The sequence below is a fragment of the Olea europaea genome, unplaced genomic scaffold, assembly GCF_002742605.1.
Source record: "Olea europaea var. sylvestris unplaced genomic scaffold, O_europaea_v1 scaffold1361, whole genome shotgun sequence".
In the NCBI taxonomy this organism is placed as follows: domain Eukaryota; kingdom Viridiplantae; phylum Streptophyta; class Magnoliopsida; order Lamiales; family Oleaceae; genus Olea; species Olea europaea.
Window position 1 is genome coordinate 72,469 of NW_019231115.1, and position 16,066 is coordinate 88,534.

General features: G+C 35.5%; 1 protein-coding gene across 3 annotated transcripts; it reads left to right on the plus strand.

Annotated features, from left to right (window-relative positions):
• Positions 1-10,196: 10,196 nt before the first annotated feature.
• LOC111375357 (melanoma-associated antigen 8) lies at positions 10,197-14,673 on the plus strand. 3 transcript variants are annotated; one of them, XM_022998158.1, is made up of 7 exons: positions 10,197-10,297; positions 10,381-10,639; positions 11,715-11,867; positions 12,021-12,126; positions 12,237-12,351; positions 12,911-12,970; positions 14,398-14,673. In XM_022998158.1, the coding sequence occupies exons 1-6, from the start codon at positions 10,250-10,252 to the stop codon at positions 12,947-12,949; spliced, it is 720 nt and encodes a 239-aa protein (XP_022853926.1). In that variant the 5' UTR covers positions 10,197-10,249; the 3' UTR covers positions 12,950-12,970; positions 14,398-14,673. The 3 variants fall into 3 exon arrangements, with proteins under 3 accessions (XP_022853926.1, XP_022853924.1, XP_022853923.1); XM_022998156.1 differs by lacking the exon at positions 14,398-14,673 and adding an exon at positions 13,077-13,359; XM_022998155.1 differs by lacking the exon at positions 14,398-14,673 and having other exon boundaries at positions 12,911-13,359.
• The last annotated feature ends 1,393 nt before the right edge of the window (positions 14,674-16,066 follow it).

Here is a 16,066-nt window from a genome sequence, read left to right on the forward strand (position 1 = left end):
ACGTTACTTCGAAAATGATTGAATTGTTATATTGATTAGTATTTTAGAAAAAAAAATAGAATAGAATATAACAATTTTCATGTCACACATTAGTCCCACCAAACCTATCCCATGTCTAAGTTATTTGGATCTTAATAACGTAATGCTAGAAATATGAAAATTGTTAAACTATCCTCGACATTAGCCATGACATGGACGCACACCCTATAATAAATTATTATGCACAAATTAAAGCAGCCCACTTGTTACAGCCTTTGATAAATTATAATGTTGGATCAATTTTTGAAGACGTATTCAACATGCCACCCAAGAGACTGTTGTCCCATTACAAGATTGATGCTTTGATCATGTCATGTAATGCAGAAGACATGTTACTCCCTCGTAGTAATTTTACATTTTACGGTTAGTATATTTTCAATATTACAAATATTATTATTATAATAATCTGAGTTTGATAAAATAAAATGGTTTGTTTCCTTTTCCCTTGATTAATATCAGAATTTGTTTCTTAGTGATCGCAACCACTAACTTGAAGGCAAGACAGTGAATAGATTTCTTGTCCAATCTCAATTGAATATGTATTGTGTAAAATTTACAACCATATAAACGTATAAATAGTTGGAAAATGGTCTTAACAATGTAAGATGTAACTCATATATCTTTGAACGATTTTAATTTTGACCTAATTGCAGGTAACTTAAATAGTCAAATATGCGTCTACAAACATATTTAAAAGTACAAGGATTATGCTACATGTATATTAGGGTGTTCATAACGGTGTCCACCCCCTCTCACATAGAAGAAGACCCACGAGGATGAACATTACTATGGTCACCGTATTATGTACAAATAGCATATTTCAAGGTAGAATCGTCTTGAAGAAATATTTTTGGACGATAATATACTTGGTAGTATATTTAGGGGGTGTTTGATAGGTATTTTTATATAAAAATGCATTTTAGAATAGTAAATTGATGTGAAATGTGTGATTGAGAAATAAGGAAAAGTTTTTTATTTACGTGTAATATTATTTTAATAAAGAATGTGTGGTTGAAAAGAAGAGAGAGAAAAATATATTTTGAAAAAAATAGCTACTAAATGGGGCCTTAATTACAATTTCGTCATAAATTAAAGCCCAATACTAATGTTTTAAAATTCTTAAATTCTTTGTTTCCCTTCTTTATCCAACAAATGTAAATGTATAAATACATGAATATATACATTAATTGATTGGTGAATCTTAATATTTGGGACCTATCATGATCTTATTTCTCAATTAAATGATGTGTCATGTTATTGTAGCTAGTAATGATACTAAGCTGCTGTTTGACAACCATTTTTTTAAAAAAAAAATTTCCACATACGCATTGATGTGGACATCATCGTCATCAGACCATTTTTATCTTTTATTTATTTTAGGTCTATGTTTAATTGGGCTTGGCCCAAACCCAAGTTTATTATTTTGTCATTTATATGATTGTATCTTGGATTGAAAATTCAGTTTTTGATGAATGAAGATTATTTGTGTTGTTGTATGTTTCTCCTACCTTCCCTCTCTCTCTCATTCTTGTTGTTTCTCAATTCATCCTACATCAATTTTTGGTATTATAGCCAAACCTGGGTATTAGTTCACTACATCAACCTCTTACCATCAGTTTTGTGAGCTAGCAAGTTGTTCATCAACTTAAAGCTCATCCCGAAGTTTTGTTCTGACATCTTCTCAAATTAACCACCGTCTGCAGTCTTATAATCTCACCCATGTCCCGTTTTCCTTCAACTTCATATTTGGGAGAGGTTTGAAATTGAGATACAAAAAATGACTTTCAGTCAATTGCTTCAAATCTCTAATTTCTTCCACTACAGCCCACTATCCACACCACAACCCAACAATAGTAACCGCCAATAAACTCACAATAACTGTCAGATTCCAAGACACCACAAAATATACCATTCCAACAACTTAAACCCACCACAACATCCACTCACAAAAATAACCGCCCACGATCATTAAAACCATAATAACCCACCACACAAGCACCACCCAAGCGACTCATCACTTCCAATAATTCACTACCAACCATCTCCGGGAACACCAGGACCCAAATTACTGGGTCACAAATTTAATCCAATATTCTGTACAAGGTCACCTTCTAATATGCATCAGTAAGAGCCGCGCTGCCTCCACCACACTCCTTCTCATCACCATTGCTCAAATCAACCATCACTCTATTCCTGACAACACCTGCACATGCAATACCCAGTTTGTTGCCACTCATTTTTTTCATCTCGGAGAGACGACCCACCAATTCAACCACCACATCACTCCGATAGATCCACCCCATGCTGACATCGCCTTTCTTTCAGAAGCCCATCACGCCACCATCGTCTTCTAGGATCCAGAGCCAAAGACACGTCGAGTCTTCCAATTTCAATTTGGTTCCTTTCGACTGAACTCTTTTTTGCTGGGTTTTTGTTACACTTCTTATATGAGCCTTAGTTTAGGCCCCCTTTTTTGTATTTTGTTTTGTTTAGTAGTTCAAGTATTTTGTATTTAGTTTTGTTTTGGGCCCCTGTTTGTATGCCCATTTTTGCCCATTTGCTTAGTCAGAAGTTTATTAATTAAAAAAAAAAGAGTTAACATCGTTTTTCAAATACCTCTTTTATTCCAATAGATTGGACCTAGCTTTTTCAAACGAACGAAAGGAAATTCATTGTTTTAATTTATCCTCAGTTATATTGCTGTTTATCTTGAATTACATCAGTTAACTTTTGTGTTGTAGTCTTTACATAAAATTCACATGACTACACCCAATACTTGTTAACTCTCTTTGTGCTGTAGTCTTTACATAAAATTCATGTGATTAGACCTTATACCTATTAACTCTCTTGACTTGTCATATTTTCACCTTTACCCCCATTTATTTTACGTAATTATGTCGTTGACTAGTGTTTGACCCTTGCTTTATTATTTTACATAGATCGACAGTATCAGCTTGACACATTTGAATTTTCATAATTTCAAAAAAAATTAATTATTTAAACGTTGAAGTTGTTATTTTCATTTCTTGAACTAGTTGTTTATTGATCTCATCATTCACTGCATTTAGTTTGTGTTACATTGCATGCATTTGCGTAGTGGTCCTGTTGTCATACCTAATTCCAATACTGCGACCATGGACCCTTCTCAATTTGATGCCCTTACTCGACATTTAGCTCAACTCCAAGCTCAAACCGAGGTGACTGCTACTCATGAACAGAGTAGAGAATCAGCTGCGAAGGTGAACAATTTAGAACGAACCTCTCCCTTAATCGACGCTGATAACTCTGAAGCGTCTTATAACATACCCTATCGTCATCGACATGGTGGTTGACAGCGTGTTCGTCATGGACAAAGAAATGGGGAACAAGAGCGCAATCATGAACGAGACCATAACCATTATGGTACTCATTCACCTCCTCGCTATGAGGAGCGTTACTTTAGAAACATCAAATTAGACGCTTCTACTTTCGATAGCTGTTTAGATCCTAAAATTTTTACACAATGGATTAGAGACATGGATCATTTCTTTTAATGGTATGAAGTCCCAGAAGATCGAAGAGCTTAATTTTCCAGTTTGAAATTAACTGGTACTGCCCAACTCTTTTGGGAAAGTGTTGAGGACCTTCTTGAGAGGTGTCATGCACCTCCCATTGAAAGTTGGGAGGAAATGATGCGCCACCTTCAAAAGAAGTATTTACCACACTCTTATAAGAGCAACTTGTTGGACCAGTGGAATGCCCTCACACAAGGAAACTATCCAGTGACTGACTATGTTACTCAATTTGATGAGTTTCGAATGTGATGCCACATCGTCGAGGATGAAGCTATGACCTTAAGTAGGTTCAGACAGGGCCTAAGAGTTTATCTTCGACGTAAGCTTGTCCTTCGAGGTGTCACCACTCTTGATCACGCTTATTCTTTAGTTCGAGATTACAAGTCGATTGATAAGAATTCGTATGGAAGGCATAGGTAACTGTCCACCCATCTCATCGGCACCACCTCCTCCCGCCAAATCTCTTCTAGGACCTCCACCGTCTAACGCACTCCCTGCTTTAGACAATAAAGGTAAAGCTCCTGAAACTTCAAGGACTTCTTGTTTGCAATGCTTCAATTGTAAGGGCTTCGATCATATCTCATCTAGATGTCCTAGCCGAGCCTTAGTTATTAACAAGCGGAAGGATGTCGTCGATGAGCCTTTAGAAGATCAAGTCTATGAGCCTAACTTTGAAAAGTTTGACGATTTGGGTGATAATGAGGATACCTTCTTAGGTTGCCTTCGTACCCTTCCTGTAGGTCTAGGTCCTGCTTCTCTGGCCCTCGACACTTCTTGGTTGAGTGTTGTACGTTGTACCCTTACCAAACATAAGGATGTCGATGATTGGCGCTGTCATACCATTTTTCATACTTACATCAAGATCAATGATAAGGGTTGTAAGATTATTGTTGACAGTGAGAGTTGTATTAACGTGGTCTTTGTAACAACAGTGTCCCGTCTTGGGTTGAAGTCAATCCTGCACCGCCAACCATATAGTATCTCTTGGGTTAACACTTATTCTGTAGCTATGAAAGAGCGTTGTCTGGTGCCTATCCAGTTCCTTGAGTAAAATGATCATATATGGTGTGACGTCATCCCTATGGATGTCGGACATACTATTCTTGGTCGACCTTAGTTGTTTGATCAGGATGTAAAAATCCATGGGCGATCAAATTCATGTTCATTTATATCCTTTACCACCAAAATCTGTTGACTCATACCAAGCCAAAAGAATTGTCGAAAGGAAAGGATTATATGTGATTAGCCCTACAAATTTAAACGAACAATTATAAATGACTCAGTCGTATTTACTGTGATTGTTATGGAGGTCCCGTCCGATTCCCCAATAGCGGCCCCTACTGAAGCCCAATCACTCATTCAGGAATTTAAGGATGTTTTTTCTGACGACCTCCCTGATCTATTGCCTCACTTACGAGATATTCAACATGATATAGATCAGGTTCATCTCTCCCAAATTTGCCTCATTATAGATTAAATCCTACTGAACATGCCGAGCTCCAGAGAAAAGTGGGTGAACTCCTTCACAAAGGCTTCATCCGTGAAAGTTTAAGCCCTTTGTGCAGTTTCTGCCCTTCTGACATCTAAGAAAGATGGTTCTTGGAGGATGTGGGTTGATAGTCGCGCTATCAATAAGATCATTGTCAAGTATCGTTTTCCCATCCCTCGACTTGATGTTATGCTAGATATGATGGCACGTGCCACAATCTTTTCCAAAATCGATATGAAGAATTTGTATCATCATATTCGGATCTACCCAGGAGACGAGTGAAAACTGCATTTAAAACGAAAGATGGTCTATATAAGTGGTAGGTCATGCCTTTTGGACTAACCAATGCTCCAAGTACTTTTATGAGGGTGATGACATAGGCCCTTCAGCCTTTCGTGGGCAAATTCATTGTAATGTACTTTGATGACATTCTCATCTATAGTAAAACTAGGGAACAACATCGAGATCATCTCACGCAAGTTTGCTCTACACTGTGTGCAGCAAGTTTGTATGCCAATGTGAAGAAATGTTATTTCTTCACTGATAGAATTGTGTTCCTCAGATTCATTGTTGTCGCTACAGGAGTATCTGCTGATCCTACGAAGATTCGGGCAATTGTTGAGTGGCCTAACCCCAAGAATATACATGATATTAGGAGTTTTCATGGTTTAACTACCTTTTATCGTCATTTCATCAAGGAGTTTAGTACGATTATGACCCCTATCACAAAGTGTATGAAGATAGGATAATTTCATTGGACATAGAAAGTAGCTAAAGCGTTTAAGCTAATCAAAAAATGAATGACAGAGGCTCCTGTCATATGACTCCCAGATTTTTTCAAAGTTTTTGAGGTCGAATGTGATATGTTAGGGGTAAGAATAGGTGGAGTCTTTAGTCAAGAATGCCATCCTATTGCTTATTTTAGTGAGAAATTAAATGATATTAAGCAACGGTACTCTACTTATGATAAGGAGTTGTACAAGCCTTGTGCTATTGGCATCATTATTTATTGCCCCAAGAATTTGTCCTCTTTTTGGACCATGAGGCCCTTTGTTTCCTTAATTCCCAGAGACGATTGAATTATAGGCATAGCCACTGGATCGAATATTTGCAGGCCTATTCTTTTGTTTTAAAACATAAAAAAGGTGTTGAAAATCGAGCAGCTGATGCTTTAAGCCGTCGCATCTCCTTGTTATCCATCATGAGTGTTAAGGTCATAGGGTTTGAAAGAATTAAGGAAGAGTACGAGTCATGTCCCAATTTCAGAGATATTTTCCTTGCTTTGCAAAATGGGAAGTTGGACACTACTAATGGTTTTCGTTTGGAAAAGGGCTATCTTTTTAAATCTAATAAGTTAAGCATCCCGAGGACTTTAGTGCCAGACTTTATAGTGTGGGAAAGACATGCTAGCGGGTTGGCCGGACATTTTGGGCAAGATAAGACCATAGAGGAGATTGAATGTCAATTCTATTAGCCCAGTTTAAAGACAGACGTGGTCAAGATAGTTGGCACATGTAACACCTGTCAGTGATCTAAGCAAAAAAGGCAGAACACGGGTCTCTACACGCCTCTTCCCGTCCCTAGTTGTCATTGGCAAGATGTTAGTATGGATTTCGTGCTAGGGTTTCCACGTACTCCAAAGAAACACGATTCCATTTTCGTTGAAGTAGACCGCTTCTTGAAAATGGCACACTTTATTCCCTATAGCAAAACTTTCGATGCATTTAAGGTTGCTAAGTTATACTTTCATGAGATTATCAAGTTGTATGGCCTCCCTAAGACCATTGTCTCGAATAGGGATGTTCGTTTCACTAGTCATTTTTGGCGAACCCTATGGAGTATGGTTGGCACTAAACTGAAATTCTCTACTGCATACCACCCACAAACGAATGGTCAAACTGAAGTTGTTAACCGCAGTCTTGGTGATCTATTAAGGTGTCTAGTCTAGGAAAATCTTAGGAATTGTGACTTAATTCTTTCTACTGCCCAACTTGCATATAACAGTTCAGTGAATTGGTTTATAGGTCTAAGTCCTTTTGAGGTTGTTCATGCTTTTAAACCTAGGAAGTTGTTAGACCTTATTCTCATATCTCTGCATCCTAGTGTGTTTGTGTCAACTGAGTCTTTTGCACAACATCAACATAACTTGCATATTGAGATCAATAAACAGCTTGAAGCAAGTAATGCATTATATTAACTTAGAGCTTATTTGCACAAACGTCATGTTGAATTTAATGTTGGGGATTATGTTATGATTTAAATTAGATCGGAACGGCGTCCATCTGGGCCTGCATCTAACAGCCTGTTTGGAAGTGATTTTTCCTTTCCAAAAAATTGATTTTTTAACTGTTATTTTACTATCCTAACCGTCATATTTGACTTCTTCTCTCACATGTGGATCCCAATTTTCTCCTAATGATCAAAAAATCAATTATCAGAATCACTCCCAAACAGGCTCTAAATTACAAGCTCGTAGTGCTGGTCCTTTTAAAAAAATTTAAGCGTGTTGGTCCAAATCCATATGTCATTAACTTACCATCACATTTTTGCTACCACCTTAACTTTAATGTTGAGGACTTAGTTGCTTACAAAGGCCAATTCCACCCAGCCGATGATCCTTTCATACCTCCATCTATGGACCCTCATCCTGAACATGTTATCCTTGCCCCGATTCCACATGTTGCACCACGTAAAGATAAAATTGAATCTATTCTAGATGCACAGACCATATTAACCAAGGATGAAGACATTCAACATTTCCTTATTCATTGGGAAGGCCATCCTGATTTTGAGTGTACTTGGATCTCCAAGGAGACACTTCAATAGCTGGACCCCGATTTGTTGGATCATTATAGGAGTTAACAAGATCTTTCCTTACCAGATCACTACCCTTACATGTCTACAGACGTTGAAAGAAGTTTGTTCAACCGCTTAGTTTGTGGTTAGGAGATTGATGGCGACATTTTGTGATTTATCTACTCGACGGGGTCGAGTTTTTCTCCTACCCCGGGAGAGTTGATGAGGATATCATCCTTATCAGGCCATTTTTATCTTCTATTTATTTTAGGTCTAAGTTTTATTGGGCTTGTATATGGGTTTGGCCCAAACCCAAGTTTATTATTTTATCATTTATATGGTTGTATCTTGGATTGAAAATTCAGTTTTGGATTAATGAAGATTATTTGTATTGTTGCACCTTCCTCCTGCCTTCCCTCTTACTCTCCTTCTTCTTCCTTTTTCCCCTTTACGTGATCCCTTTTTTCTCATTCTTGCTGTTTTTCAATTCATCCTACATCACACATTTTCAACCACAAATAAACGAATAAAATATTTTACACGTAAATGAACTATTTTTTCATCATTTTTATCACATTCTATTAAAAATCATTATTCAAAACATGATTTTTTTTCATTTAATGGCTGTAAAATAGGGACTTAGTAAATCGTTCTCTATGTATAGGGAGAGGGAGTTAAAAAACTCATAAATTCTTCAATTTAGCAACACCACGTACAACTTAACAAATTAATTGCTTTCAAGTGATCATTATTTATCACGTTTTGTAATCTCTTGGGCGATAGGTTACTCTCCTTGCGAAAGTAAATATATCTACGACGTGGCGTAGAATATAGTTGCATGTGAAGTTGTAGTAAAATGTCTTCTTGATCATAAATTGATTTTCACAGCAAAATAGTGCTTCAGAAGCAGTGGCAACACTAGTGGAGCTTGCTATTGTCAAGAAGAGACAACATTATCATCATACTTGTGCAACTATAATCGATTTTGTTCACAATTACTTTTTGCCCTTTGCGTTCAACCTTTTGTATTGCACTAGTTCAAGGTATGCACAACAAGGTAAGGTGAACAAAATTACCAAACCAAATCAAACGAAATTAGAACCAAACCAAACTGATCGGTTCGGTTTGATTTTACCCAAAAAAAAAATTTAATGATTTGGGTTCTTAAAACTAAGAACCATTTGATTTTGGTTCTAGTTCAATTATATTTCTAAAATCAAGAACCAAACTCAATTTTTAAATTTTATTGCTTTTTCACATACACGCGCGTGTATATGTTACAAATTAGTGAATCACAATTCACAGCCACAAAATTCAAAATTCAATTGAAAATCAGAACAAAAATGTCATGTTATCTTCAATTTCTCATTTCTTATTATGGAGAATAGGAACCCTATTTCATTTTGGAAACTCCGACTATAATTTGTCTTCCATTTTCTCTCCTTTTCAATTTATACACCGACTCTCACATTGATACCAATTGTCACATGTTGTCTATCGTCGCGCCAATCACCATCGCCCATGAATTTCTAAAATTGAAGCCTCAACCTTCGTTTCTTTTTCAATTTTTCCTCAAACATTTTTCTATTTTTATCTCAACCGATAATGTATTTAGAACCGAACCAGATCCAAATGGTTCAATTTCAATTTGGTTTCATATTTGAAGGGGGGAGGGGAAGAAAAACCTTTGGTTGCATTATCAAAAAAATCATTCATGATTTGGTTTGGTCCTCTTAGAACCATGTTCAATCCTACAATAAGGTATTGCACAAGTAAAGGTTATGATATTTTTTTAAATATATAAATAATTATTTTGTTAAATGAAATATTATATATAATTTATCTTTAGGCCTTGTTTGAGCCACATTATTTGAAAAAAATACATCCTTTAATAGTGATTTGATATCATTTCAACCACACATTTTTTAATAAAATAATATTACACGCAAATTCAAAACATTTCCTTATCTTTTAACCACACATTTTCCATCAATATACTGTTCAAAAATGTATTTTCATTCCAATAATGTGGTTCAAACAAGAGTTAAATATTTAATATTCAAAAAACAATACCATTTAGACCCTATTCGGTACCTTTTTTTTCAAAATACATTTTTCTCTCTATTCTTTTCAACCACACATTTTTTATTAAAATAATATTACACGTAAATAAAAAACTTTTCATTATTTTTTAACCATACATTTCCCATCAATTTACTATTCAAAATTACATTTTTACATAAAAATATCTCCCAAACACCCTCTTATAGCCAAAATAGTTAAAATTTAAAGTGTATAATATCAATAACACCCTTCCTTCTCAAAACAATTGGGGGGAAATTAGGGTTCTGAGTTGTCTTCATTCTACAGAATGTCCAGCACTCCTGAAGACTTCTCTCAATTCGACATTTCAGAACAGGTTAGTTGTATTTCTTATTCTTGTACAAGAATTTCGTTACACGCGAATTTGTGTGTGTATCTGTGTTTATATTCGTGGTGCAGGAAAAGGACAAACTAGTTGGGGAAGTCATCCGCTACATACTATTCAAGACGGAGCAAAATTCAGGGTGCCCAATTAAAAGGGAGGAATTGACTCAGTTGATTACTGGTAAAAATTATAGACAGAGAAATCTGCCAGCTTTTGTGATCAATGAAGCGAAGACTAAACTCTCCTCGATTTTTGGGTACGAAATGAGGGAACTCCAACGGTCCCGGTTCTCCACTTCATCTCACCATAGCCGTGCATTCCAATCTCAACAATGTAAGCATTTTACGAAGTGGTTCTGGAATGTAACACAATTTTGCTATCCAAATGCATTTGAATTTACGGTTTTCCTGTCATTTGATTAAGATTTGTTTGAATCTTCGAAATAGTGAGGAGAACAGGAATAGAGCAGGGAAATGAGGAGAAGATGATTTTTTATTTTTTTTTATTTTGACGTTTTATGTTGATTTTCAAAATATGAACTGTAGAAACTTTGAATTATTTTGCTCAGTTGTTATGGGAAGTTGGTTGGAAGTTTTTGACTTTTTCGTACATATGGATGTCTAAGTAGTTCACCATTTTAAGGTTGCACGGATCTTGAATCAGGTTTAGAGAAGGGCAGAAGAAAGAAAATTAGAAGGTTTGTGAAACCCTCACTTGATTGTAGAGTATTTCCAAAGTTCTCACGCATTGTTGATGTTATTTGAAGAAATGGGAGAAAAAATTGAAAATTTCCCTGAGCTTTGCAATTTTTTTTAGCTTAGAGCTTGTTTGGTGTTGATTATGAGAATCAATTTTTTGACCGCTAGAGAGAAAAGTGGATCCCATTTATGAGTGAAGAGGTAAAAAATGATAGTATGTCAGGTAACGATCAAAAATTGATTTTTTGGCTTGAAAAATCCGAAACAAACGGGAGCTTAATGGTAGAGAATTCGAAAGTCTCATATATTATTGATGTTATTTGAAGAAATGGGAGGAAAGTTGAAATTTTCCCGCTTTGCATTATTTTTTTTTCCTATTCTCTCGTGTCAGTACAAAATGGAGCTAAATAATTCTAATACTTTTTGACATTCCTTTCAATTTGCTGAAGATGGGAAAAGTGGGCAGAGGTTCATCTTGAGGTATACATGAGGCATAAAAATGCTTAAGCAATTACATACTTCCAGTTGTTGGGTTGTTTCATTTATCCGGTTGTATGCTGTGCATTGTTCATGACATGTCACCTTCTTTAATGCCACTATTTAATCCAGGGAAAATATATGCGACTGTGATGTGTTGTCTAGATAAATTGGCATGAGCAGCTTTATAATTGCCCATATCAATGGTTTCAATTTGTTTTCTTGATGGACAGCCGTTGCTGATGCAAAATCATATATAATAATAAGTCAACTCCCTGCTGATGCCTACAGAAAATATGTTGAGGATGCAAATAAATCACAAGTAACTGGTTTTACTTTTGTTGTCATTAGTATTATTCATGTGGCCGGAGGAAAAATTGCAGAAGGTAGCATTTTCACTTTTCCTCTTCCTGTAATTCTTATTCTTACGTAGTTAGCTTAAACTTGAGGAGTTTTTTCTTTTCTTTTCAACTGTTTTTTTTAGTTTTATAATCTTACCTGGCATCTCTGTGTTCTCTCGTGGTCTACAATTTGTGCAGAAAGTCTTTGGCATCATTTGAGGCGGTTAGGATTGTATGAAAATGAGGAAAGCCATCCAATCCTTGGAAACGTCAAACTGGCTTTAGAAGGGCTTGTCCAACAAAGGTTAGAGTTGCCCATGTTGAGATTTCCAGTCCATGCTTTGCTTGATCAAAATGATCACTAGATTTGATTTGATGTTATACCCTGACCTTTGGCTTTGTATTGTGTTATAGATATTTGCAGAAAGAAAAAGTTAATGGCCCTGAAGGCAGTACTTTATATTATGAGCTTGCTGAGAGAGCTCTAGATGGAGCACTTGGTGATAGAATAAAAGAATATGTTTCTCAGGTATAATTATTATTGGTTGGATCGGTATCCAGTGGAGTCTGCACTATGAATATTCTTGAATGGATAAATTTGCATTTTTATGCCGTCTTATGCTTATTTTTTCTTGAGTTTTCGTAAATTTGATTTTTCAATCTTGACAGCATGTTTACTTATTCTACTCGTATATATGTGGGCTTTATGGTCAAATGACAGGTGACATTAACGAGGCTGTTGCTTTTGGCTTCTGGCCTCATGTCTAGGAAATGAGAACTTTTATTTTGTGTTTGGCAGGAGGATTGGACGGTATTGAACTGTATTAAGAAATAAAGAGCAGTTAAAAACTTGTTTTAGTATAATTTCATGTCCAATCGTGTGTATTAGACATGCATTTAGTCTTTACGTTGCTGTGATCTCCAACAGTCCTTTGTAACTAACACCCAATCCAGCAGCAGAACCCCCTTTACACGATGACTGCATCATTATGCGATTCCTGTTTTATGGTAGAAAGAATGTTCAGTTGTAATCTCTATGCTGATGCTGTTAATCCAACTACATTGATGAACACTTTTTCGATTGACAGATTGTGCAAAAAGACTTCACCTCATTGGGAGCTGATTAGCATGCCATTTTTTGCTCCAAGGTGTGTTTTTCACTCTTTTAATTATTCTCAAGCAGACTGTTTCAGATTTCTTATTATTTGGTAGAATATTACAATTTAAGAGAGTTGAACCTTGATGAACATCCAGACTTCAATTGTATAAAGACACATCCACCATCGACTCCATTTTGGCTGATTTGAGTCACTGTGGTTTGCTGTATTATATTCTCCGCAGCACTTTGTCATTAGTGAATCTATATTTATGTTTTGTAGTTGAACAGTTAAACTTTTGTTATCGGTTAAACATCTATCTATGATGCAGTTTTTAGGTTGTGAACATGATCTTTTAGATTGTAATACAATCAAGATTCAGTCAGTTTGGTAAGCAGTGCACCCTGCTTCTGAAAAATGATAACCTTAATTTCTGCAAACCTGCTGAGAATGTTTCGGCATTTTTTTTTTCCCTCTCTCTCTCTCTCTCTCTCTCTAATTGTTAACAGAACTTGGTAGGCATTACATTAAGGCCCCGTTTGTGCCTCTTTAATTTCAAAAAGTGTATTATGAAATAATGACCGATGTTGAAATGTGTAGTTAAAAAAGAAATAAAAGTTTTTTATTTATGTGTAATAATATTTTAATGAAGAATGTGTAATTGAAAATGAGTACTGTTGAAAAAATAATGCGGTGAAATGGTGGACAAAGAAATGCTAAATAATCCCTTACGAGAAAGGCTTACCCTCAAATTGAAGTAAATGATATCTTCTTACATACCCAACATGCTTTGGGGTATATTTTATCAATGGACTGGTTAGGATTGAATTTGAATATGACGTTTTAGACATATTACATGTCTGTCTTGTTTAATCTTGTTAAATTCGGTCTTGTCGAGTGCGATGAACATGATGTTACTGTACTTGCATACATGAACTTGCATGTGGCTTAACGTCCTTAATTTAATTTGATGTTGAATATAGGTAATTATTGAACAACTCTTTCAATAATTGTAGCCAAATTAAGTGAATTATAAACATGTGCAATAGGTTTCTTTCAACTGCAAGGATTCAGAATTCTTGTGGACCTCTGACACCTGTTCGCTTTCCTTGTGAATGCTCATTTTCAATCAACAGTATTTATCCTCGAGTAGGTTATGATAAAAATTAATGAAAAACACTGTGGATTTCATAAAATATGTAGTTAAAAATTAGTTTGATAAAAATGAATTTTAAAAAATTGGGGCCATAGTTTTAAATATGGACCCAAATACGTAATTTTCTTTCTCGTATACAAAATGAAGATTATTGAATCGGGTTTTAAAAATCTTGAGTGAAATTTGTTTGGTGATGGAAGTCTAGATCTTTTATAACATCGATCTTTATTATTTGAGTGATCCAATTTATGGACTTAAGAGTGATATTGTGATTTTTCAACAAGAATTTTGATATGTGGCTTGGAAGTTCTTATTATTGCAGTTGGATAAAACAATACGCAACAATAATAAGATAATAGCACTGTTGTGACATTGACGAATGACTTGGAAAGGGAATCCTAGGAGGCATCAGCGTGGACATCTTCCCTATCACGCATTTTTCGCTTGAACGAGTGATCAGATTGAAACAAAAATCAGCCAAGCTTGATGTGCAGAAATTTTTTGTACAGAACCGTTACAGAATACATATATGGCGGGATGGGTGGATTATTTTTTGCAATATTTTAATTCACCATCTTGTGACACATTTGTAAAGCTTTTGTAAATTTTTTCCCGTACAACCAGCTTTTTTTAACAAAAATTGCATTTTGATGACTATTCTAGTATTCTATGTCAAAAAGATAAAAAAATAAATAAGGTTCACGAACAACATGAAATTTTGCAACAAGTCGAGCTACTAACATTTCTTTTTACAACACAACAAAAATTACAAATTTAAGAATTCATTGATCAAAATAATTTAAACTTAGGAGCTTGTTTGGTACAGTTTAAAAATTAATTAAAATCAATTTTTTGACTGTTATTTTACTATTTCAATCGTCATTTTTGAATTCTTATCTCACAGATAGAATCAATTTTATCTCTAACGGTAAAAAAATCAATTATCAAAATTTCTACCAAACAAGCACTAGATTGTGTCTTGTATCGATTTTTGGGGCAAAAAAAGGATTTTTATTACAATTGGCAGTTGGATTTTTTTGACCAATTCTCTCACATGTGGGTCCCATTTGATAAAAAAAAAGGGTCAAAAAATTGATTTTCGTTTTTTATTTATTTATTTTATTTTATTTGGACGAAAAAACTGGAGCAGACTGACGCTTAATATTAAAATGTCAATTCAATTGAAATAAAAATTAGGGAGCATAACTTGAATTTTCCAAGCTGGTTGATTATTAATTTAGGTGACAATTTATGTACTACAATCCACAAGAAAGGATGCCCCGGCCCCAGCCCTGGCTTCTACGCATATTCAAGTGGAAATTACATACCTGCGGTGTTTAAAAATTACAATTCATAAATCAATTATACAGTTTATTTGTTCATATATCAGGTGTTAGTATAATAGTTAAATATTAAATGTCTCAAACCAAATTCAATTCCAAACTCCAAAAATCATTTCATTCTATTCTTGCTCTCCATCTTTTATTGTCTCACCCTCTCCATCCATCAACACCCCCTTGATTCGATGAAGGCAACACACCCACTGTTGGGGGACCCTTGTCACAGACACGACGACAACACACCTACTATTAGAGACTGTTGTCTCACACATACTTTCTCTTCTCACTCTCTTTTACTCTAGAGCATCGCGCTAAGAACCAACTTACAGCGACGATGCACCATTATTGAAAATCATTGCCACACACGTTTTCTCTTCTCACTCTCACTACTGTAGCATCACATTGAGCACCACCTCACAGAGGTGCTCCCCCACTGTCAGAGATTGTGAAGCTGTGAGGGCTGCTGTAGATTTTTTGGCAATTTTTTGATTGTTTTGATCGTTGGTGATTTGCTTGGTTGTTAGGTTGTTTGTGGTTGTGGTGGTTGTTGTTGGTGGTGGAGATGGCTGGAGATCTGATAGTGATGGTTGTGGTGGTTTTTGTTGGCAATGGATTAGATCTAGTGGTGATGTGGTGGCAATGGCGGTAGTG